The sequence below is a fragment of the Dendrobates tinctorius genome, unplaced genomic scaffold (genome assembly GCF_039654945.1).
Source record: "Dendrobates tinctorius isolate UK_male_01 unplaced genomic scaffold, ASM3965494v1 ptg000075l, whole genome shotgun sequence".
In the NCBI taxonomy this organism is placed as follows: domain Eukaryota; kingdom Metazoa; phylum Chordata; class Amphibia; order Anura; family Dendrobatidae; genus Dendrobates; species Dendrobates tinctorius.
This window is the reverse complement of record NW_027361743.1, coordinates 54,604,594-54,630,840: the sequence shown is the minus strand read 5'-3', so window position 1 is coordinate 54,630,840 and position 26,247 is coordinate 54,604,594. Positions and strand designations below refer to the sequence as shown.

The 26,247-nt window shown below is 43.5% G+C and overlaps 1 protein-coding gene across 7 annotated transcripts in view; it reads right to left on the bottom strand.

Annotated features, from left to right (window-relative positions):
* Window positions 1-26,247, bottom strand: part of NEK5 (NIMA related kinase 5) — a 171,644-nt gene that overhangs the window by 39,165 nt on the left and 106,232 nt on the right. For all 7 annotated transcript variants that reach the window (XM_073583298.1, XM_073583297.1, XM_073583295.1 and 4 more), the window contains 10 exons: window positions 19,858-19,941; window positions 19,700-19,770; window positions 18,320-18,406; window positions 17,544-17,598; window positions 15,896-16,096; window positions 12,080-12,176; window positions 10,490-10,623; window positions 4,484-4,656; window positions 2,320-2,383; window positions 878-1,000 (listed from right to left, as the gene is read on the bottom strand). In XM_073583298.1, the coding sequence (XP_073439399.1) occupies window positions 878-1,000; window positions 2,320-2,383; window positions 4,484-4,656; window positions 10,490-10,623; window positions 12,080-12,176; window positions 15,896-16,096; window positions 17,544-17,598; window positions 18,320-18,406; window positions 19,700-19,770; window positions 19,858-19,941 (1,089 nt within the window). The remainder of the gene's footprint in view (window positions 1-877; window positions 1,001-2,319; window positions 2,384-4,483; window positions 4,657-10,489; window positions 10,624-12,079; window positions 12,177-15,895; window positions 16,097-17,543; window positions 17,599-18,319; window positions 18,407-19,699; window positions 19,771-19,857; window positions 19,942-26,247) is intronic.

The following is a 26,247-nucleotide window of genomic DNA, read 5'->3' as shown; positions in this document are numbered from 1 at the left end:
CAAATGCAAGTCAATGGGGGGGAAACCGGATCCGGCATTGCATTTCGCCGGATCCGGTTTCTGTCAAAAGCGCCGGATCGCGCCTGACGGCGAAAACCTGATGTGTGAAAGAGGCCTAAATAAGAAAATTTTGGATTTAAAACACGGACTATATAACCATGCGACCCCCCCGTTATGGCTGATTCTGACTACGGGGGGGGGGGGCTGCCATTATAATAAATTAGGAATGTTTGAATTCCCATATTACAAATTATTTGTCGTGGCCACTGTGACAATTTCTTGAGCAAATAGGATGCTCTTGGTCATGCGTTTTGTTATTTTTTTTACTCCTTGACAAGGGCAAAATACATAATTACCCAATATAGATCATGGGAAAAGTTTCTCAATGTTTTGGTGCGAATATATTAAAAATATGATGTCCGTATCTTGGTGTTCTTGCTGTACTGACTATAGGACATCAAATAGAACATGCCAAAAAATGTATTCTAGCAGATACTGTATGTATGGAGTCTGACAGGAATTAACCTCTGTGTGCGCAAAATAGACATACTGTACTGACCCCATGCACCAGTATGGCAGCCATATTATGGCAGGCCTAGATTTTCCATTAAACACAAGAGGCCTGTGTCAGTGTGTGGCCCCATGAAATTAGATATCGGCTCTTCAAAGTCATTACTATAGCATGTAATGTACCGCTATGCGACACAGGGGCAGACTGAAGAAATGTAGAAAGTAAGTGACGGTTTCAGGTAAAACTGTTGCTATGGATTATGGCTTCCTGACCCTGTCTCTCTTACATTAACAGTGACCGAGTGAACTTGATGTTTTTATCTTTTATCAACAAAAATGCAAGACTAGTTAACGATAATAAAATTACCTGATGGTCTCTGGCATATTGTTTCTGAGGTAATCTGTTGTTTACTGCGTGATCCACCCGAACGTCTACTCTTGAAACTGGTACATGTTTACCATAGTGATCAGCAGACGAAGGACGGAGCCCCTGGACACAACCAGCAGAAGTTAAAAAACGATTTATAGTTGATAGGTGTATTAATAAAAACACAATGTCTGTAATGTCTGACTTTAACAGGGAGAAATGCAAAGTACTACATCTGAGCAATAAAAATTAAAAAAGCATATACAGAATGGGAGGAATAGGGCTAAGTGACAGCACATGTGAAAAAGACTTGTGTATACTAATAGATCACAGACTGAATATGAGTCAACAGTGTGATGCAGCAGCAAAAAAGGCAAATGCAATTCTAGGATGTATTAACAGAAGCATACAGTCTAGATCACGTGAAGTCATTATTTCCCTCTATTCCTCTTTGGTCAGACCTCATCTGGAATATTGTGTCCAGTTTTGGGCACCACATTTTAAAAAAGACATCAACAAACTGGAGCAAGTTCAGAAAAGAGCGACCAGAATAGTGACCGGTCTGCAAACCCTGTCTAAGGGTACGTGCACATGCTGCGGATTCTGCTGCGTTTCCGCAGCGTTTTTGGCCGCTGCGGACCCGCAGCAGTTTTAGCTGCGGTGTACAGTACCATTCAAATGAATGGTAAAAAAAAAACGCTGTGTAGACGTTGTGGAAAAATCCGCGCGGATTTGCTGCGGTTTTGAAACCGCAGAAAGAAGTGACATGTCAATTCTTTCTGCAGAATCCGCAGCGGGTTCCTATCTCCACCATTGTGGAGATGGTGAATCCGCAGGACCAAACCGCAGGAAAAACCGCAGATAATCCGCAGGTCTTTTGACCTGCGGTTTATCTGCGGTTTTTGCAAAATCCGTGCGGATTAATCCGCAGCGGATTCCGCAGCGTCTGCACACACCCTTATGAGGAAAGGTTGCAGGATTTGGGAATGTTTAGTTTGCAAAAGAGAAGACTGAGAGGAGACTTAATAGCTGTCTACAAATATCTAAAGGGCTGTCACATTGTAGAAGGATCAACTTTATTCTCATTTGCACAAGGAAAGACTAGAAGCATTGGGATGAAACTGAATGGGAGGAGACACAGATTAGATATTACAAAAAACTTTTTGACAGTTAGAGTGATCAATGAGTGGAACAGGCTGCCACGAGAAGTGGTGAGTTCTCCTTCAATGGAAGTCTTCAAACAGAGGCTGGACAGACATCTGTCTGGGATGATTTAGTGAATCCTGCTTTGAGCAGGGGGTTGGACCAGATGGCCCAGGAGGTCCCTTCCAACTCTACCATTCTATGATTCCATGTCCCGTCTGAAAAGTGCTGCAAAATATGCCGGTGCTATAGAAATAAAACTATCATTATTAAACTTACAAAACTAAATCTTTACTCACCAGCTGTTTTTCAACCTTTATCTTAATCTGTTCTGCCTCCTGTTTCCTCTGTAAATAATCATTCCTAGAAAACAGTGTTAATCGGTTAATGATTACACACATTCACAACAAGTCAGCGAGAACTTGGATAGACAACACGGTCTGAAAAGGAAGGATGAAAGGATGGATGGATTGACAGATAGATGATAGATAGATGGATAGATAAATGATATTTAGGCAGCTGTACATTATTTGGTCACCATATAGTAATAATATATGAGCTCTATTGCACTATTCTGTCAACTGTATAGTTTCTATTATTTGTACACTGTAAGAATAGAAAATGCTGCGATTTTCGCACTTTATGAGATTATTATGGGTTATGTATGGCAGTATATTTAGTTACTGTATGGCGCTATTTGTATTAGTAGAGCACTATAAGGTTATTTTATTGCGCATTGTATGGGATCAGTAGGGTGGGTACCAACAGAAACGTATGGCTTAGGTTAGGGTCACATTTGCACATCTGCAGACGTATACATTAAAAATGTTTGTAAGCATGTGCCATACATCACACTATGTATGTCTGAATTTCAATATATACATATGAGTCTACGTACTTTTTTTTTTCTGTACTTTTTTATTCTTTTCTCAACCAGCTTAATGGTCCAGTCTGGAAAAAGCTTACATTCTAGAAGTATGGAAACGTACTCCATTTCAATATCATTGAGAACATTTGAGAGCAAAAAATCTTACTTGTCTCTCATACTTTTTTTTGCAGGACCAAAATGAAAGTGGTGCCAACTAGGTTTATTTGTACGTAAAGGAAGCCTAAAATAAGACATAAACCTGACAAAACGTGATCAAAAGAACAATGTTTGACATATCTTGCCTATTTTAGTCTAGGGATACGCTGTTAGGCTAGTTACACATTTGCGTGTCAGGGCACAGCGTCGGCCTCCGCACGGCCACCGCTAAGCCCCGCCCCCTGCCGTGCCTCTGCCGGTAGCTCTGCCTCCGGGCGCATGACGCTACATGCGTCCCCTATCTTTATCACTGAGGACGCAGGCCGTGCGCAGTATGCTTTTAGGCGGCGCCTGCGTCCTTTTGACGGTGCGTCGACCAGCGCCAAATGCTACCTGTTGCAATTTGGTTGTGCTCGGCGCACCGTCAAAAGTACGCAGGCGCCGCCAAACGCATACTGCGCACGGCCTGCGTCCTCAGTGATAAAGATAGGGGACACATGACGCATGCAGCGTCATGCGCCCAGAGGCGGAGCAGGGGGCGGGGCTTAGCGGCGGCCGTGCGCAGGCCGACGCTGCGCCCTGACACGCAAATGTGAAACTAGCCTTAAATACATTTTTTTTGCAATTATACATCCAGCAGAATTCATGGTCTAATTGTTAACCTAGACGTACAATGCCAATCCCATCAGTAATTACAATAAGTTACAGATATTTTCTACTTACTGCAATGTTCCAAAGCCGAGGTACAAATGAGCTCTATAACAGATTAATGCCTGCTGTAATTGCCTCTTTAACTTATCTTTTATTTCCTTTTGAGTTGTGATGAATGTATTTCCCTGGATTGAAGTAACTAGGGGTAAAGCTAGAAAGCTGTGGAGTTGTATTTGTGTAGTGGCCCAGGTACTTAAAAGGGTCAAACATCTATCTGTCATATACAATAGTGTGTTTGTGTAGTATTTTAAATGGCACATGTGTAAGGCCCATTTACATTTTGTGCTCGGTCTGCAAATGGTGGAAATGGACTGAAAAAGGACATTGTGACAGAACAATATATGGGTCCTTTGCAGTCCAATACAAGGGCCGACATATCATTGGTGCAACCTGTGCAGCCGTACAGTGACCCAAAGTTAAGGGGGCCCATCACCACCTCCAAAGCAGGTAAAATTGTTCATTATGATGAGCTATTGGACAGCAAAGCGTATATATACTGTATTGTTCTTACACTGAGGTCCTTTTTTTGGCTGTGTCCGCAAGAGGTCGAATAGCTCATCATAATGCATAATTTCCCCTGAGTGGAGGTGGTGGTGGCCCCCTTACCTCTTGGGCCCCTGGGCAGCTGCACAGGTTGCACCAATGGTATGTCTGCCCCTGCATTGGGTCTAAAAGTTAGAAAAGGTAATACCGATTCCCCTTCTATTTTTACTGGGGCGATTACTTACCACTGCCGCGGAGAATCAACTCTTTGGTTTGCTTGTTGCCCATAGTGAGGTGGATACTGATTGGGTCTTTGCTGCATGTTATTGAGTCTGGCATAATAATGTTCATATTGTCCATGAATCCTTCCAGGTGATACCTTCTCTTCTATCCTTTGTCCCACATTTTGACCAGGAGCCTGATAAAATTAGCAACACAAAGAAAATACAAATCAATTTATTTTCTAAGGTCATGGCTTAACCAAGCTTGGACAATATAACTTCAGATACGCGTCAAAGCAATTTACATTACTAGGCAAAAATGTATCCTGATCCGTCTGGTCTCTAGCTGAATGTTACAGCACCCCTGGCTGTCCAGGTGAAATTCTACTGCCCGGAACCATAAAACAAACTCAATTTGCCCATACTAATTTTGGCCCACAAGCCATCACCCACAAGCTGGCAATGCCGGTGATCCCAGACGTGGAGCACACAGTGCTTGTCACCTATATGAAAGACAATAGCAGGGAGCTTTTGGTCATAACGCAGATCCAGGTAAAAGTGGGCCCACCTGGGTTGAATGTGAGAGGATGGGGGTACCGTGGGGCCTGAAGTGGGGGAGGGGGACAGGGCACTGGAGGGGGTTGAATGTGAGAAGATGAGGGTATTGTGGGGGAGGTGTTACAGGGCACTGGAGGGCTGATTATTATACTGTTTTGTTATGAGATTATATGCACTCCATCACATGTAATAGTTGCTGTCTGGGATAGGGAGGTAGGTGGTTTTTTATACTTACCAGCTGGGTCTTTTACGAGTATTAATATAAGAAGCCTCCATATAGGAACCATGAGCTACATCACATTTAAAGCACCACTCCAGCATTTTTTTTTTAATTTCACCGCTGGAGTGGCACTTAAAATCCTAGACCTACTGTCTGATACTCACCGTCTGGCATTTTCATCAGTTTTCGCCACCACACCGCTTCGTCTCCTGCAGTATGTGACCTGTCCGCAGCTGCAGTGTTTCATGGAGCGGTGCGGAGATCATTAACCAATGTGAGTCTATGAGGGCCCCATTCTGACCTCATTCTGGCTCTCATAGACTTACATTGAGAGCTTGTGATGTAGCTTTTATCTTCTGACCAATCAGAAGCTGCGCTCACAAGATTGAGCTGTGGGACTGGAGCGGTGACAAAAAACGGTGAATATGCCAGAAGATGAGTATATGACCGGGGAAGGGGACTTGTGCTTAAAGCACCACTCCAACTGTGAGAAAAAAAAATCTTGCTGGAGTGGTGCTTTAATAATTTAATAATAAGCAGACTGCCAAATCATAACAGGGAGCGCCTATTGAGAGAAGCCGAAAGAGTCGTCAAATGACCGCCTGCTGACATCAGAGATGCTGGGGCCATTATTACTGTACATGGGGGGACTCAAGGGACATTATTAAATGTCAAGTGGGTACTTAAGAAGCATTATTGTTTATAGAAGTGTGCAGGTGGCTGATTTCGCCCCTGCTCCTCGATATCTGCTGGATCAAACCGGGTACGCTGTGGATGTTTTACTATTGTGTACATGTCATATATAGTATACATTTACATGTGATGTAATGTTTATATACCTGCATTGTGGTAGGGACAGTTAACAACATAGTTAGGCCTAATGTTTAGCATAGTCTGAGGTTACGTGAAGTATAGTGCAGTGGGGGGCACTATAGAGGCAGGGATGTAGATTTAGATGCAAGATAAGATAGTTAACTAGTTTTAGCCAGAATAGTAATAGTTAAATGTTTAACCCAATAGGAAGCTAGCTAGTGGAAGGAGCTAGTTTTGAGGTAACTGGATTGTTCTAGAAAGAGTAAGTGAGTTGCTGAAGAGAGGAGAAGCAGAGTCCAGAGTGGGAGACACAGTGGAGAGGAGGCTCAAGTTGAAGAAGTTAATGGAAACTGTCTTCAGGGAACAAGTGGGACTGGGCAGCCTGAGGGAACCAATGGCGAGGCTTTTGGGCAACTCCCGAGACGTTCCTGAATGGAACAGGAATGGGGAGCCCCTGGAAGAAGCGAGACCATTATCTCAGATAGCTGTGGTACTGGGTACCTGGGAAACAGATCTTGTGCCAGAAGACAGTATTAGGGAGAGTCTAGAGCAGGAGGATTCTGTGTCATTTGGAAAATATTGGACTGTAACTGCTGCAAGGTTGAAAGAGTTAAATAAAGTTTTGCAAAAAATGAATATAGACTCTGACAATGTTTGTGTGTGTGCGAGAAGAAAAGGAACCCTGTCTTCTGAGGAGACGAACGCTTGCCCACAGGTGGGTGAAGCACCGCGCACACACACAGTACATCACACAATGGACATTCTGATTTTACAGTAGCGGAGCGTCAGGGTGTGGAAGAGAAAGCCCCTCGCCACGACCTACACCCTGGACCCCGTTACAACGGCACCAGTAGCAAAGCTCCCGGGTGGTAGAGGGTTCTGAGCCGGCTGTCAGTCAGGGTCAGGCTGCTGGGATGAATAAAGTTAATTTCCTCCTGGCAGTGGGACTCCCAGTACGGGCGCCGCACAGTGTCAGAACGCTATTAACTATTATACTGTGTTTTGGGGAAGCAGTGGGGACATCATTATATGTATAGGGGAACTCTGCTGGACATCATGCTGTATGTATGGGAGCTATGGACCTACCATACTGTGTATAGGGGAGCTGTGGGCCTACCATACTGTGTATAGGGGAGCTGTGGGCCTACCATACTGTGTATAGCTGTGGGGAGCCGTTGGCCCATTATACTGTATAACAGGGGAAATGTGGGGGACATCATACTGTATGTATGGGAGCTGTGGGCCCATCATACTGTGTATAAGGGAACTGTGGGCCCATCATACTGTGTATAGGGGAGCTGTGGGCCTACCATACTGTGTATAGCTGTTGGGGCATTTTACTGTGTATAAGTTAGCGGTTAGCCTATTATACTGTTTACAGGGGAACTGTGGGGGACATTATATTGTATTTATAGGAGCTATGGGCCCATCATACTGTGTATAGGGGAGCTATGGGCCTACCATACTGTGTCTAAGGCCTGTTTCACACTTCAGTTTTTTCCATCAGTCAAGATCCGTCGTTTTCCTAAAAAAACGCATCCGCCATTTTGTGTGGTGGATCCGTTTTTTTTCCCATAGACTTGCATTACTGGCGGATCTTGATGGATGGCCATCCATCGGATCCGTTTTTTTGCGGATCCGCCAATTTTTTTGCGTCCGCCGACATGCCCGGACGGAGCTTGTAACGTTTTTTTTTGGCTGAAGGATCCACATTTTTGTACTGCGCATGCCCGAAGGAAAGATCTCAGCCGGAAATTTAACCCTGAAATCATTTCTGCCGTATAGTAAAAATTCTCTCTCTCTCGTCAAAAAAACGGTCCGCTGGCATCCGTTAACTTCAGTTAACAACAGATCCGCTTTCCGCCATTTTGCCGGATTTTAACTGACTAGAAAAAACTGAAGTGTGAAACAGGCCTAAGGGAGCTGTGGGCCCATCATACTGTGTATAGGGGAGCTGTGGGCCTACTATACTGTGTATAGCTGTTGGGGCATTTTTCTGTGTATAAGGGAGCGGTTAGCCTATTATACTGTGCACAGGGGGACATCATACTGTATATATGGGAGCTGTGGGTGGATCACCGCCAGGGTGAATGGAGGTGGTTTGACTTCACACTTACTCGGTACGGGGCCGGTCTCTTAAAGAGAATGTGTCGCGGTGGCAGTGACCCGGTCCGTGGCCCTGGGTGTCCATGTAAAATAGGTGGAATGAAGCTGAGTAAAGTTTATAGGTAGATAGTTTGTGACGACACCTATGGTATCTGGTCAGAAGGGGGACCAGTGCTGCAGTGCAGATTCCTGTGGGACATATGGTGCAGTGCAGTAAAGATGGAATAGCTCTCCACAAGCAGAGCTGTAGTCCCAGGGCAGTGATAGAAGGTGTTGAGGTAGATGGTGTAGTGTTAGGCACATAGATGTAGCAGTGCTGAGTAGGTTGGCCCAGGAAGAAGGCAATGACACAGCTGAATGCAGTTCCAATGCTTTACTCACGTTTCTGGCACACACAGGTGCCCGCTTCAGTGCCGTGGTCTTCAGGTGAGGGGCTCAGCCAACTCCCAGGAAGATGGAATGCACCCTTCCAGCACTCCCTTCCAAATATGCATTTTCTGAACGTCTCCTTACTAGCGCTAATCTGAAGTACTTGTAGTTCTGAATTACACTCAAGTTCCTCTTTCTTGCTGTTACTTAGAACTCCACTTGCATGACAGGCAGCTGTAGCCTACTTTAGGGACTCCTTACAATCACGTCCCGGCTCACACACTTTGCTGCTGTGTCGTCGAGTCTTAGGTGGGAAAATGATCACAACTTCTATTCCTCCGGTTTCTGCTGTAGGATCATTAGTATCACACAGCCTTGGATACCGGCGCCCGGCCTTTGGCGCTTAAACTTAGAGAAGGGCTCTGCTCTAGCCCTAGTCCCCAGTCTCTCTCCTCACGTTCCGTTCTTATCTGTCTTCCTTCTGAACAACTGATCTTTCCTTTTCTCTCTTTCCTTGCCAACAGCTCCAGCTCACAGGAGGCTGCTGCTAACACGTCCTTTCTCCATCCCCCTCCAGGGATCTTCTGTCATTCTCCCCTCTCTGGAGATTCTCTGACCTAACTTCCTGTCAGCTTTCCCCTCTTAGTGCAATCTAAGCTCCGCCCACCACCCAGCACCCTTCATGAACCAAAGCAGCTGCCATAAAGGGTGCTCTGCTGTTCTAAGGTGTCTGTGCTGGATGTAGGTGCTGGAGTTTGGTCAGGTGTTACCATCTTACCTGAGGAGTGGGATACTACACTTCAGGAGGAGGTGCAGTACCTCTGTGGTGACTGAACCCTCAGGGGCGCCACATGGGCCCATCATACTGTGTATAATACCTGTAACAGGTGTCCAATTGACCTGTAGAAACGACTTGTGGTGGCAGAGATAGGTTCTTTTGTTATCTAGGGCTGGCAATGATCAGAACAGGATATACACATATATTCCAGGCATTAGAATCGGAGGTGTATATACCATACGATCATCGTTTCCCAATGACTGGCCTAGTAATGGAAGCAGCCATGGTCTTGTGTTGTGAGTTCATTTTCCCCTTCACTACTGAGGCCCGAGGAACTCCCTCTTCTGGTAAAGAAAGGTAGTGAGCCTGATTATCAAACACCTGAGTCTGATGATGATGACTGGCTGAGTGGAGTTACTGACTGGATATAAGGCTGCCGACACCCTTCTGCCCTGCGGGTGATTTCTCTGTGGGATCCTTGGAGACCAGTCTGAATTCCTGCTCCTCTAAAGCTAAGTTTTCTGATCGGCCTTTTGCATTTGTGCTTAGACTTTGTTTTGCTTTGTTTTTCTGGATTTCTGCCATTCCCTGCTGGGGTGTGCTGAATTCCTTTAGCTCTGTCTTCTGAAAATACCTGAGTGCTGATTTAGTTTTTGAAGCCTAGCTGCTTCAGGGTCTTTTTCATATCAGCTTGTTGGCTTATGTCTTTGATAGGGTTTTTACTTTGGGGTCTGCTCTGGGGCAGTTTAGATTTCCTTTTCTGTCTTTAGGCTATTTAGCGCTCCGGCTGTGATCGAGGGGTCTAGGGCATCGTAGGAACCCCCCACGGCTACTGCTAGTTGTGTTGATAGGTTCAGGGGTCTGCAATCTGATAGTTGCCAACTTCTCTGGTTTTCTGGACATAGCTTCTATTTTTGTGTCTGCCTCCTACGGTGACTCAGTCATAACAGTCTTGTACATCACTCGTCAGACAATTGCGTAATTGGTCTGACAATTGGAGGCAGCGGAGTTGCATTCCCGTGAAGAAAAAATAACAGTGGGTGGATCTGCGTGACCCCCTGGCTGTTTCCTTGACAGGATTGTCCTGAGAGAACCGATTTTGTTCCTACCTGATGATTATTTTTGTCTATTTTCCTAGAATATGCTCCTTAAATAGAAAAGCAGCGTTTCTAATCCCACTAACCACCTTGACAGGATTATGGTGCTGAAGACGTGATGGAGGCTTCCATTCATTCTTGTGAGGATATTCGGCACGGCATGGTGGAGTCACTACTTTATGTCTTGCAGGATGAAATTCTTTGTTCTTTTCATTTCTTGGCGCTTCATGAAAATTAAAATAAGAAAATTATAGATTCTTGCAAACATTCTCAATCATTCTGTCTTATAATGGGACTTTATCAATAGTAGAAAATATGGCAAAGAGAAGGGAAACCTCTTAACCCCTTCACTTCATGGCCATTTTCCATTTTTTCCTTTTTGTTTTTTACCCCCCTTCATTCAAGAGCCATAACTTTTTTAATTTTCCATCAATATACCCTTTTGAGGGCTTGTTTCTTGAGGGATGAGTTGTACTTTTCAACTATTCCATTTATTTTATTATGTGATGCACTGGAAAGCGGGAAAAAAATTCTAAGTGCACTGAAATTGCAAAAAAAAGTGCAATTTTTCAATAGTTTTTTATATTATTATTTATTTACCATGTTTACTATATAGTAAAACTGACCTAGTAATAAGATTCTGAAAAAAAAAAATCGGAAATTTGTAAAAAAATATTATTTTTGTAACTCTCTTTTTGCAGATCGTAAATGTTATTATTTTTCAGAATCTTGGACTGTTTAAGGACTTTTTTTTTGCACCGTGAGTTGACGTTTTTACTGATATCATTTGGGGTAAATATGGGGTTTTGATTGCTTTTTATTCAATTTTTTTTTGGAAGAGGGCGAGTGACTGAAAAACAGCAATTAAGGCGTTTCTAGTTTATTTTATGACATTTACTGCATGATTTACATAATTTTACATTTGTATAGATTGGATTTTAAGAATACGACAATAATAATTATTTTCACTCTTTAAATTTTTTTCATTTCTTTATTTTTGAACAGGGAGAAGGGGTTGATTTATAAGTTTTTTTTCTTATATTTTTTTTTACAACTTAAGCCTGACCTTATTTTTTATTCCCTCTAGGGGAGTTGAACTTGCTGTCCTTTAAGCGCCCATACTATATACTGCATTACTACAGTATATAGTGTGTAACTGATGTACTCCTATCAGCACCAGGCAAGGCTGGACCTCCCTGGAGAACCAAGATGGCAGCAGTAGGGGTCTTCAGGTGGCTGCCAAACCAATTCACCGACTCCTTGTGATTGCATAGTGGAGGGGGCGCTGGGAGCTAATGTGTGCGCACCGACAAATGAGCCATTTGAATGCTGTGGTCCGTGATTGGCAGCACCGTTTAAATGGTTAAACACCATCAATCGGCGCTAGCTCAGGTCACGCATGTTACAGACAGGTGCCAGCTGTGTTTAGCACTGTGTAACATGAAGCACAGATGATGTCTCACTATTCCTAGCTAATCAATCACCTCTGGTGAGGCCGGATTGTAAGAGATTCGCAGGCGTCCCATCTAGCCACCAAGCACCACCGGCCTGGACGCTGGTCCAGAGAACTACGAATCGATTGGTTGTCAGCAGTGATGAGCCTATGGACAAGCATGGTGCTGTGCCTGAACTAAAGCAGCCATATTTTTCCTATTCCTTATAGACCTGTGTACCATTACCTGGTGCTGGCTTAGGTGTTACTGGCCCATGTGCTTGTCTCTTGGGGGAAGGTTTCCTTCGGTGTAGCACAGTATGGCTAAATTCCTCTTCTATTAACTAGGAACCAGAAAACCATAAGTTGGAAACATCAAGATCAATCAATCAAACCCTTTTCCCAAAAAAACATAGTAATAATAATAATAATCATAATAATAATAATAATAATAATAATAATAATAATAATACTACAAAGGTCTTTCCTTCTTTCTGTTCCATCCTTTGTTCTTTTAACCATTAAAACAGTTTGGGGACTTATGTATATTATGTTCCATGGAAGCCGGATTATAATTATTAAAGTGTTACCATCACGTACATTATCTGGAAATCATAGAAAACTACCTAGAGGCAAAACCTAAGGGGATAGTACAGGATTAGAAAAGCATTGCTGCTTTCATAGAAACAGCGCCACACCTGTCTACAGGTTCAGTCTGGTATTACATGTTACACAATGCTCGGACTGGACGGCGGCTCTCCCGACTCGTGTGTGACAGCATGTAATTTTATGCAGCTGTCACGCTCGGGTTGGGAGAGCCATATGCCAGTCCGAGCTTTGCATTCTGATCCCTGTCCGAGTTATATGGCCGTCTGACTCTTCCCTTAGCTTAAGACTAGGGTCACACGAAAACATTTTCTCTGATTCGAGAAAGCCTGTCCTGTTATGCAAATCACACTGTAACCACACTCGGAGTGCGATTCAATTTACGGATGCAAATCATGAATGCGGAGATCTTTTCCTTGGACAGACTCAGTCAGAGGCAAGATGCACATGTACACGGCCTCATAGAATAATACTGGGCCGAGTGCAATCAGATGTTTGTCGGACTGAAAATATGGTCCTCTGCACGAGCCCTTACTGAAAGTAATGGACTAAGCTGGAATCCCACCCATAACAAGTACATGGATGTGGTGCTGTTTTTGGTAGAAAGTGCAGTAATCTTATTTTTTTTTTATTCTTGTACAGCCCCTCATAGGAAATATTATATTTCCTATCAGAAAAATAGTCATGGTACATACAATTAAAAATATGTAAAATTGTGGGGCGCAATACACAGAAGGAATATAAGAAAGTACATGACAAACGTTTGAATTAAATGTATAAATAAGGGGGCTCAAGGCTATATTCTCATTACATCAATTATATAAGAAAAATAGCATAAAATATAGGGGCCCCAGAACTCTGACGTACGTTTCACCCTTGGCTTTCTCAAGGAGTGAAGTGGAGTAGAGAAAGCCAAGGGCAAAACATACGTCGGAAGTTCTATATTGTATGCTATTTCTCTTCCACATGGTATGTTGGTCTTGTAACATGTATCTGCAGTGTATCTATTTTTGTATTTCTATATTTATTGATAGTCTGTATCTATTAAATCAATCAACGTGGCTGGGTCTTTCAGCATGATAATGATCCCAAGCACACCGCCAGGGCAACGAAGGAGTGGCTTCGTAAGAAGCATATGAAGGTCCTGGAGTGGCCTAGCCAGTCTCCAGATCTAAACCCCATAGAAAACCTTTGGAGGGATTTGAAAGTCCGTGTTGCGCAGCGACAGGCCCAAAACATCACTGCTCTAGAGGAGATCTGCATGGAGGAATGGGCCAACATACCAACAACAGTGTGTGCCAACCTTGTGAATACTTTCAGAAAACATTTTGCCTCTGTCACACTTAGGGCCGGCGTTGGCTGCAGGCAGACCAGGCAGCTACCTAGGTCCCCCGCTCCCCCAGGGGCCCCCAGCTGGTGGCACATCACACAGCCGCTAAGGGGCCCGTGAAGCAGGGGGACCCGCCTGCCGCCTGCGCCGACTCTCCCCGCCGCTGCACTGAACTATATCAGCGGCTGACGCTCCCTCTCCCATCATTCCCAGCTCTGCCTCTGACACAGCGGGTGCGCAATGACGTCATCGCGCACTCACTGTGTACCAGGCAGTGCAGGCTGAGCCAGGAGCAGCACGGGCACGAGGAGAGGTGAGGAGTGTGTTGTTTTTTTTAATGTAACAGTGAGTACTGGACTGTGGGGCCATGCTGGGGGGGTGTTATATGCTGTATGGTGCTGTTCTATGTACCATATGGTGCTATACTATATACCATGTGGTGCTGTGCCATTTACCATGTGGGGCTGTGCTATATACCATGTGGGGCTGTGCTATATACCATATGGTTCTGTACTATATACCATGTGGTGCTGTGCTATATACCATGTGGGGCTGTGCTATATACCATGTAGGGCTGTGCTATATATCATGGGGGGTACATTATACATTATATTCTATGGGGGGAGGCTATGTTATATAATATGGGGGGGCTACTTTATATTCTATGGGGAGGTGGGCTGTATTATATTCTATTTGGGGCTAGATTATATTCTATGGGGGGGCTTTATTATATTTATTATATTCTATCAGGAGTGATTGCATCATACTCTATGAGGGGGCTACATTATATTATATGAGGAGGCTACACTGTATTTTATGGGGGCTAGATTATATTGTATGGGGGCTTCATTATACTTTATGAGGTGGCTACATTATATTCTATTGGGGCTGCATTATACTATATGAGGAGGGCTACATTGTATTCTATGGAGGGGCTACATTATACTATATAAGGGGCTGCATTATATTCTATGGAGGGCTGCATTATACTCTATGAGGGGGCTGCCATATATTCTATGGAGGTGCTACATTATACTATATAAGGGTGGCTGCATTATACTCTGTGGGGTGGCTACATTATGCTTTATGGGGTGGCTGCATTATACTATATGTGGGCTGCATTATACTGTATCAAGGACTATGGGGAATACATTATACTATATGAAGAACTATGGGGTGCAATATACTATGGGAAGTGAATTGTACTACATGGATGACTGGTGGTGTATTATACTATATGGAGCACTATGAGGAGTGTATTATACTATATGGAGGACTGAGGAGTGTATTATACTATATGGAGGACTATGGGGCACATTATATTTTATGGAGGACCATGGGGCACATTATATTTTATGGAGGACTATGGAGTGTAAACTGTAGATGTGCTGCTGATAACATGATACTATATGGCGATCTGTTAGTGATCGTTCTGTCCCCATCATTCTTTCTTAGACGGTGGAAAGAGGCCGGGAAACAAGTGTTGAACGACTTCAATATTGTCGATCACACTCATTTAGTGTCCTGAACTCAGCGCATGTAACTACAACCGAAATGCTTCTGTGTGATGTGCAATATGTTAGCATTTGGGTCCCATTTTAAACTTTGCCTAAAACCGGCCCTGGTCACATTATCAATATTTGGTCAGTATTTTACATCAGTATTTGTAAGCCAAAATGAGGAGTGGGTGAGAAATACAGAAGTGGTGACGTGTTTCTATTATACTTTTCCTCTGATTGTTCCACTCCTGGTTTTGGCTTACAAATACTGACTTAAAATCAAATATTGAAGGTGTGAACGTGGCCTACTTGTTGACTAGGAGCCTTCATTGTTTACTTCCAGAATATGAAAATCCACCCAGATCATGTGATGGAGACACAGGAGCACGGGTCATTACAAGACGCTGCTCTGACTAGTAACCTGTCACTGTAACGGGCCATGCACCTGTGTGATCGTCACACGACAGGACAGATTTTTAATAACGGAGGTTCAAAAGCAATGACCATAAGCAAAGATCCTGAAAAATGTAAGACCTTTTAATGAGAACTTTTAATAAAACACCACAATGAATGAGCTTTATTGGCCAAAACTGGAATATCCCTCTAAGCCAGATGAAACATTACCTACCTTTGGACTCAAAAAATCGCGTATACGCTTTTCTAGAAAAGGCTTCTTCAGTATGGAGGTGACCGATGGTCGGTCTCGTGGGGATATTTTAAAGAGCTGAGAGATTAATGTCCGCAGATCATATGAATACTTTGAAGAAAGCGGCTCATACCGACCACGGCAGATTCTCAACACCAGTTGTTTTAAGTTACTAGCTTCAAACTAAAAAGAATACAAAAATTGGGTCATTTACATCACATTCCGAATCATGCACTCCCCAAGGATGCAGTTCCTCTGTGAAGGGGAGTCCTGCACAAGTTCTACCGGCTGCAGAATGAGTTAACCGAGAACCCATCTGTGAGATTGCTCTTACAGGAAAGTTTGTAACTCTTTTATTTGCTTTTTTTAGCTGCTCATACCCAATATATAACCACAGTGGACCTGAACTTAAAACAAATGAGAGGGAACCAGCTCACTAACAGATTCTCAGTTGACTCATTCTGCAGCCAGCAATATACTGTGAAGCACAGACAAACAGTGACAACTGTCACTCAACAGGATCATTCAGACTTCAGTTTTTTGCATACGAGTGCTACCCGTCTTTTTCACGGATAGGACTTGTAGGTACAGATAGGAACCAAGTGCTGTTTTTTTTTTCTGGTTTTAGTTTCTGGTATTAGGACCTGGCGGTCGGCGCACAATCACAGAGGCATGTTCGATTTTGATGCGAGTGTCGGATCAAAATGGAATTACAAGTTTTCGGGTCTGTGACATTAATTGGACTGCACTCTGATGACATCCGTGTTCAGTCCGATTTTCATGGACTGACAATTAAGAGAGGGTGGAGAAACTTTTTATTTTTACTCATGTATGAGAAAAAGTGATGAAACTCGGACAAATCTCTGCTGAAACTTACTGAAATCGCTGATGAAACTCGGTCAGTGTTTCGTCATGCGTGAAATAAAGTGATGTGTGAATGAGGTCTTAGGCCTCTTTCACACTTCCGTTTTTTACAATCAGTCACAATCCGCCAGGTTTTGAAAAAAAAACGGATCCTCAATTTTTTTTGAGGATCCGTTTTTTTCCCATTGACTTGCATTAATGGCGGATTGCTGTCCGTTGCATCCGTTTTTTGTGAGGATCCGCCAAAAGTTGCTGTCCGTCACCATCCTCAAAGATTTCAAAACGGAACTTGTAACGTTTTTTCCTCTGGCGGATCCTCCAGACACTCATAACCCGAAATTCTTTCTGGGTGCCAGACAAAAAAAAATATTCTCTCTCTCTCTCTCTCTCGCCAGTGAGTCCTTTAAATTTCTTCATTTTCAGGATCCCTCTGAAAACGGATCCTGTGCCATCCGTTCACATCAGTTGAGAACGGATCCGCTTGTCTGCCTTTTTGGCGGATTATAACTGATGCAAAAAACTGAAGTGTGAAAGAGGCCAACGCTTTACATTTTGAGTTTTTTTTCTAGATCCTTTAATGTAGCACATTGCACCCTGCATGCCATAGAGAAAGGAATTGCAGGAGACGGATACAACAGGATACACCGTAGGTCTGCTATATTATTAGATTGTTTTCTTTCAGTAAAGTTTTTCGTGTTCTTTTCTTTATCCTTTGTTACTTTACTTTTGTCCAATTCAATGCTAGCACAGTAAAATTGTTACTCACCGGGTGTTTGAGGGTACAAAGCTCATAGAGCACACATCCGAGAGACCAGATATCCCTGAAATAGAAAAATGGGAAGAAAACGAGTCCTGAGATTTGCTCCTTAATACGGTTTAAATAAACATTTGTCTCATTTTACAACTACCGGCACTTTCTCTTGACAATTATCAAAACTAAAGAGGTGAGCGCAAAATGTGTGGAACTAATAATATTTTGCAGTAGGCGCACTTAACTTTTTTCTTTGGGTGTATTCAGATGTCTGTATAAATCGGTCTGAGATTGGACCACAATGCATGAACTGTCCGGGGGTCTCCTGACCTGGGAGTGACAGCTTTATATAGGTCTATAGGGCTGTCACGCTCGGGTCGGGGGACGCACGGCCAGTCGGTGCATTGGGGTCCGATTTATACGGACGTCTTGAAGCGACCTCAGTAAGGGTACGTGCACACGTTCAGTATTTGCAGCCAAAATGTCTGCCCCAAAAACACATCTCTTGGTACAAAAACCGCTGCTTAAAATGCCCATTTTTTTTTGCCTTTTTTTATACATTTTTCTTTTTATCACAATCATTTGAAAGGGTGAAAAATGCTGCAAAAGCGCAGAGAGAATAGACATGCTGCAGATCTGCAAGGGAAAAAATGCACGAGATTTCCACCGTTTCTTTCACTTTGCTGTTATAGTAAAATGCTGCATTTCTTTATCAAGTGAAGAGCACGACAAAAACGCAATGTCTGAACATACCCTAAATCTCACCCAGAGACTTCGAAACAGGAACTCACGTTTTGTTGTTATAGGGTCGGCTTTCACAGATTTCTGGAGAGAGGTAGTACGGCGTCCCGACGCACGTCCGTGCCAGCTCCATTGTGCTTTGGGGGAAACAGGAAGAAAGAGATCACAAAACAATGTGCCCGACTCATACGCCGTCTTCATGAGGAGTAGGAAGGAATAAGATGTGTCGCATTAACTAAGATCCGCACACAACTTAATACATTTGTCTCCTCTTATTAGCGGCGTAAGAAACAAACCCCAAAAGTGGCAACATTTTGCTGAATCGCCCCCATAGTCCACAAATTTGAAACACTTTTTTTTTTTAGTAATTTTTATTTATTAATTACCACAAATTCTGAATTTATATCTGATACGTTTCTTTAATAATTGTATCCATTTATGAATATTCCAATGATGACAATATCTGTTAAAGAGACATTGTACAGCTCAAAATGCTATGTAATTTATATGCAACATGATACTGATGTGTACTGTAGATTTGTAAGAAAAGTATAACTTGTATCTAATTCTTGGAAATTCCTGCTTATTCTGGGCTTAGGAGTCAAGTGGGCGGTACTAATAACTGATTGACAGCCATCTCTGTAAGCATAATCCTCTTAAAACAAAACTGTCAGCAGTTTTTTGCATCCTCACCTGAGAGCAGCATAGTGTAGACAAAGAGACCCTGAATCCAACGATGTATCACTTAGTTTACTGGGTGCAGTGATTTTGACACAGAGATTTTAGATGTAGCAGAGCTGAGAAAGCTGCCCCCGCCCACACTGGGCTCTCTGTGCGCACAGCTATACACAGTGAGCTGCTTATCACAAGAGGTGGCGGAGTCAGATTCGTGCTCATGAGGCAGCTAGTCAGAGCAATGATAATGTCCTAGTGATAAAACTTTCACTGTTAGTAAACAGCACACATCCTGATAAGTGACACATCGTTGAATTCTGTATTTTAACCCCTACCTCATGCTGTCTCCAGATTACATAGCTTAGGCCTGTTGACAGATTCCCTGAAAATCAAGGCACCCATGATACGTAGTAAAGGTGCAGGTGATGTTTCGTGATATTTTATCCACTATAAAGCCGTCTATAAGTAATGTAGGTTAGCAAGAAATAGAGGACTATTGGGAGTAAATATGGCTGCCTAAAACTGTATTCAATCTGAATCCAGAAAGAGAAGTAGGTGAACATAGGAGCTGTACAAGCAAAACTGTAGAATACTTTTAATCTTGAAAGGTTTTAAATATATTGGTGCAAAATACAATCGGCTGCGACAGATGAGATGCTGCTTAGCGTGAGCATGGCTTCACACGGCATTCTGCGCCACCCGCCACACACATATAAGCCCGACCAGCCTCCCCTAATGTGTACGGGCGCTCTTACCTGTTCAGCATCCTGGCTATGCCGAAGTCTCCCAGCTTGGCCAATGTTCCATTATTAGTGAGAAAGATATTCTGCAAGTTAAAGTAAAATGATGCAAGGATAGCGTCATCCAGATCCCTAGCAGTAACAAAAACGGAATAATTCCATATGACTTATACCTGCGCTTTAATATCGCGGTGGAGCACTTTGCGATCATGGATGTGTTTCAATCCCAGAGAAATCTGTACAAACCAGTTAAGGATCTGCAACAAAGGATTCTATTAAGTCTAATACAATGTATACTTATGGTATTCCTCCGATTACTGACCACTGCAGCCAATCATCGGTCTCAGCTGACAAGGTCACCAAAGCATTCAACATCATTGATTCTCTGCCCGAGACCGCCTGTTTCACACTTCCGTTTTTGTGTCCGCCAAACGGATCCGTTTCCGTTTTTTTGACGGAAACGGATGCTAACGGATCCGTTTTTTAAAACCCGGATCCGTTTTTTTGACGGATCCGCGGTAACCGCTATGGGACAAAAACGGATCCTGCAAAAAAATTGGCGGATCCGTTTTTTAACGGAAACCAACGGATTTTGACGGATTTGAAAAAACGGAAGTGTGAAACAGGCCTAAGCCGCCGGTTCTGGAGCCGCAGCATTTTTTTTTACCCCCCCTCCCCTTTTTTCGCCTCTGTAAAAAAAAAAAAATGTTTAATTAAACAACCCTTTAAATTTTAAATCCACCCTAAGTAATAATTCTGTGTGTGACGAAAATACTGGAGCCTTATCTGCGACTGTTCGCACTGAAGATCTGTCCTTCTTGTGATCAGCTCACAGAACCTTATCTAACGAGAATCTATTTGTGGCGGAGCGTCACTTGTGATACAGGATTCTCCAGTTACACTGAATGTGCTAACACTAAGGCCGGAGTCACACGAGCGAGAAAATCGGATGAGTGCAATGCGATAAAAAAATGGCATTGCACTCGTCCCAATATTAATCTATGGGGCAGCATCCAGCATCCGATTTTTTTCTCGCACGTTTAAAACGGGCTGAGAAAATCGCAGCAACTGTCACCGATTTTCGGCCGAGACTCGCCAATGCAAGTCTATGGGGGCAATAAAAAAATCGGTTTACACACGGACCACAAGTGTGACTTGCGAGAAAAACGCAAGACTTCCCAGGTGACAGGAAATTGCAGCAGGCCTTGTCAGGAACCTTGGCCATGCAAATTTCATTGGCAGCCATAAAGAAAAAAAACCAGGAAGAACGCCTCCACGGATTCCTCCAGCATGGCCCTGCATATAAACGTGGAGATGCTCATAGAACTATGGGATCAGAGAGATGCCCGCCATGCAGAGCGGGCACGCAAGGAGGCAGCGTGGAGAAGAATATGCACACAGCTGCTCCATGGTTATGGGGAAAGATCTCGTGAGATCCAAGAGCAACTTAGTAAGTACAATATTTTTCAATGAAATAGAAAATTTTTGTTCCCATTGACTGCCAAAAACCCTGCAAACACATCCTCCTGCAAATACTATGCCCAAAATGTAGCCTCATTCCCACTTCAAAACGAAGCAAATCTGTCGGCCCCATTACAATGGCTGTATATTGACCTTAAATGAATCTGTGATATCCCCAAATGCTGGCACCCTGAAGTTACTGAAGTGCCCTGCTTGCGCCCTTTTCTTGTAATTGTGAACCGAACAAAAGGGCTGATATTTGCGATATTTGGGACATACATTAGTAAGAAATGCATACTGGTTTTTGGACTAGCTGAATAATATCTGCTGTGCCCCATAGGTCAAAAATCCAGACCTCATATTCGACGAAATAAGCATTATTTACTAGTATTACCAATTTTTCCCTTTATCTAGGCTTAACAGTTATGGAGTATTTAAATCCAACACTGGCTGCCTACTCTAAATAATGCTTTTTTTGGATGATTAACCCCTTTCCTATCAAGGGTTGTTTGCACGTTAACTCCCGGGCCAATTTTTACAATTCTGACCACTGTCCCTTTATGAGGTAATAACTCTGGAACGCTTCAATGGATCCCGGTGATTCTGACATTGTTTTCTCATGACATATTGTACTTCACGTTAGTGGTAAAATTTCATTCATATAACATGCGCTTATTTGTGAAAAAAATGGAAATTTGGCAAAAATTTTGAAAATTTCGCAATTTTCCAACTTTGAATTTTTATGCTCTTAAATCACAGAGATACGGCACACAAAAAAAACTTAATAAATAACATTTCCCACATGTCTACTTTACATCAGCACAATTTGGGAACAAAAATTTTTTTGGTTAGGAAGTTATAAGGGTTAAAAGTTGACCAGCGATTTCTCATTTTTACAACACCATTTTATTTTTACGGACCACCTCACATTTGAAGTCACTTTGAGGGGTCTATATGATAGAAAATACCCAAAAGTGACACCATTCTAAAAACTGCACCCCTCAAGGTGCTCAAACCCAGATTCAAGAAGTTTATTAACCCTTCAGGTGCTTCACAGGAATTTTTTTAATGTTTAAAAAAAAATTAACATTTAACTTTTTTTCACAAAATAAATTACTTCAGGTTCAATTTTTTTTATTTTACCAAGGGTAACAGGAGAAATTGAACTGGAAAAGTTATTGTGCAATTTGTCCTGAGTACGCCGATACCTGATATGTGGGGGGGACCACTGTTTGGGCGCATGGCAGAAGGAGAAGGGAAGGAGCGCCGTTTGACTTTTTCACTGCAAAATTGGCTGGAATTCAGATTGGACGCCATGTCATGTTTGGAGAGCCCCTGATGTGCCTAAACAGTGGACACCCCCCACAAGTGACCCCATTTTGGAAACTAGACCCCCCAAGGAACTTATCTAGATATGTGGTGAGCACTTTGAACCCCCAAGGGCTTCACAGAAGTTTATAACGTACAGCCGTACAATTAAAAAAAATCATATTTTTTCTACAAAAATGATCTTTTCACCCCCAATTTTTATTATCCCAAGAGTAACAGGACCCCAAAAGTTATTGTGCAATTTGTCCTGAGTACGCTGATACCCCATATATGGGGGTAAATCACTATTTGGGAACATGGCAAAGCTCAGAAGGGAAGCAGCGCCATTTAACTTTTTTGGCTAGAATTCAGATCGGACGCCATGTCGCGTTTGGAGAGCCCCTGATGTACCAAAACAGTGGAAACCCCTCAATTCTAACTCCAACCTTAACCCTAGCCCTAATGGAAAAATGGAAATAAATAACAAAATTTTATTTTATTATTTTTCCCTAACTAAGGGGGTGATAACGGGGGGGGTTTGATTTACGATATATGGCGGGGTTTTATTTTTGGCAGATGTCACACGCTAAAAGACGCTTTTTATTGTAAAAATAGTTTATGCATCACCACATTTTGAGAGCTATAATTTTTCCATATTTTGACCCACCGAATCATGTGAGGTCTTATTTTTTGCGGGACGAGTTGACGTTTTTATTGGTACCATTTTCGGGCATGTGACTTTTTTGATCGCTTTATATTCCGGTTTTTGGGACGCAGAATGAACAAAAACCAGCGTTTCATGAATTTCTTTTGGGGGGGGGGGGGGGGGGGCGTTTACACCGTTCCGCCTGTGGTAAAATTGATAAAGCCCTTTTATTCTTCGGGTCAGTACGGTTACAGTGATACCTCATTTATGTCTTTTTTTATGTTTTGGTGCCTTTATGCAATGAAAACAATTTTATATAAAAAAATATTTTTGCATCGCTTTATTCTGCGAGCTATAACTTTTTTATTTTTTCGCTGATGATGCTGTGTGGTGGCTCATTTTTTGCGGGACAAAATGACATATTCAGCAGTACCATGGATATTTATATGCGTCTTTTGATCGCGCGTTATTGCACTTTTTGTTCGGTGGTAAGATAATAAAGCATTATTTTTTGCTTCGTTTTTTATTTTTATTTTTTAAGGGGTTAACTAATGGGACAGTTTCATAGGGTGGGTCATTACGGACGCAGCGATACCAAATGTGTACTTTTATTGCTTTTTTGTTTTTTTATTTTCAAAAAAATGAATTTATTAGGGCATATTTTTTTTTTTTTTAATTATTTTTACACTTTTTTTTTTTTTTTTACTTTATTATAATGTCCCATGGGAGACATCACTGTCCTGTGACAGATCGCTGATATGTCACATCACAGATCACTGTGACAGATCAGCGATCTGTCACAGGCACTGCTGCAGGCTTCCTCATGCCTGTGCTCTGCGGGCAGTGAGGAAGCCAGCTCCCTGCAGGCCCCCAAAGGTCCCCGTCGCCATATTTGATCCGGGGACTTGCAGGGAAGGCGACCCCCACAGCGGCGCTGCACATCGTGCTGCTGTGGGGGTCGCAGGGAAGCACGGAGGGAGCCCCCTCCCTGCCGATGCTTCCTTTAACCCCCGGTACACCGCGATCATGTTTGATTGTGGTGTGCCAGGGGTTAACGTGTCGGGGCGGTCCGTGACCGCCCCCGATACGTTGTGCCGGGTGTCAGCTGTGATAATCAGCTGACACCCGGCCGCGATCAGCTGCGCTCCCCCCATGAGCGCAGCTGATCGCGCTAGACGTAATATTCCATCCATGGGAATTAGGTCCCAGGTCACATAGACTGAATATTACGTCCATTGCAGGAAAGGGGTTAAAATGTGTTTACACTCTCCAACATAAACCCTTTATAAAAAAAGTTCCCTTTTTTTGTCTATTGCAGTGACTGATGTGACAAGACATTAGCACAGCTGTAGGGACCAATATAGGTGGGAGAAACCGCTGCGCGCCAGGAGTGGAGCGTCCGCACCCAGTAAGCAGAAGTATCTGTACTATGACCGCCTCAACTTCCTTGTACCAGCTATGGATCTGCGACCGTAAGTGCATGCCTATCCAAACTCGTTTTTTTTTTTTCATTTTTGGATTCCAAACCTTTATTTTATTTGTTTTTTACTTTCACCAGCACAGAGTCAAACATCACAGAGAGGGAGACGGCATCCGACTCAGAAGTGCAAATTGACCCTGTGTTAGATGTTGCTGAAGGGGCTGGCCCTGCTTCAGCACCTTCAAGCGGCACCCATCCTCCACCACCATCAACACCACCACCAGCAGTATCCAGCCAGCAAGCGAACCCAGAAGAGCATGGCAATAGTAGCAGCCCCACCTTTGCTCTGGATACGTCTCCTCAGGCTCCAGCCGTTCCCCAACGTGGCAGGCGCAGGAGAGAAGGAGCAGTACAGGAACCCGCAGGCAGGTGAACAGAGGTGTTCTGGACTATTTGTCTTCAGCAGCACATGATGATGGAGAGGAGGCTTATGGCCGGAGTCTGGCTCAGTACCTATGGACTATTCCCTGGGAGTTCAGGCTGCGTGAAAGAGGGTCCCTACAAATTGTGCTTGACTCTTGCACACCACCAAATCATCCTGGCACAGTATTTCGTTTTCTGGACAGGTGGCAGCTTTCCTCAGAAAATCTAGTTTTTCTGCAGGGTAGCCAAGCCGTGCAGGGGCCAGCATGCGGTGAGCCACTACCTCCTCCCCGGATGTCTCCACCTCCTCCGAGGAAGCCTACACCTCCTCCACCCGTGCCAACTCCAAAAAATTTGTCCTCAACAGGCCCAATATATTGAGCACAGCACACAAGGAAAATATGGTCAATATACCAGATCCAACATTGGAGGCTGGCTCCAACATGGTTATGGGACACATGGGCATCATTGGGGATATGGTCAAATTGGTCAGTAATACAGTCATGACTACCAACAAGCATATCCCAATTACCCCTCCAACAACCCACAACTAGATCCTTCAAGGATGGCCCCTACCCAACCAGCATCTGCTATAATACAGGGTGACAGTGATGTTGGCCAACAAACAAGGGCCAACACCCAAACAGAACTCCTGCCTTTCCCTCCCCCGACCTACCATCACTTGTAATAGGCTGTATTTTTGGCCAACAGACTCGTGGCATATTGTTGGTATTGTTTTTTGATTGTTTAACCTTTATTTTTTTACATCATTTGTATCCTCTAATATATGCAACTTATGCCATATGGCTAAAAAACGGTGTGCCAATTATTTTTACAAAGAAAAAATTTATCTTTAGTAAAAAAGTTTACTATCTCTGAGTGATTGTTTCTGTGGCGCCCCTGAGGGTTCAGTCGCCACAGAGGTACTGCACCTCACCCAGAGGTGTGGTATCCCACTTCCCAGGTAAGGGAGAGACACCCAACCACACTCAGAACACCTGAGAAGTACTCTGACACTCACCTCACATTTACACTATGGCCAGACAGGGATTGACTTGCCCTGTTTGGATAGGAAAGGGTGCTGGGAGGTGGGCGGAGCTTGTAGGCTGAGCGGGAGAGCAGAATTGGAAGTGAGGGAGATTCTCCTTAGGGGGAGGAAGTGAACGGACGTGTGGTCCAGCAGCTTCTATGCTGGAGGAGCTGCTGGGGGAAGATAAGGACGGTTCCCTGGAAGAGGGAAGGGATTCTAGAGGCACGGGATAGGCAGAGCCCACCCGTGGGGCTCGTTCCACGCTGATAGCCATC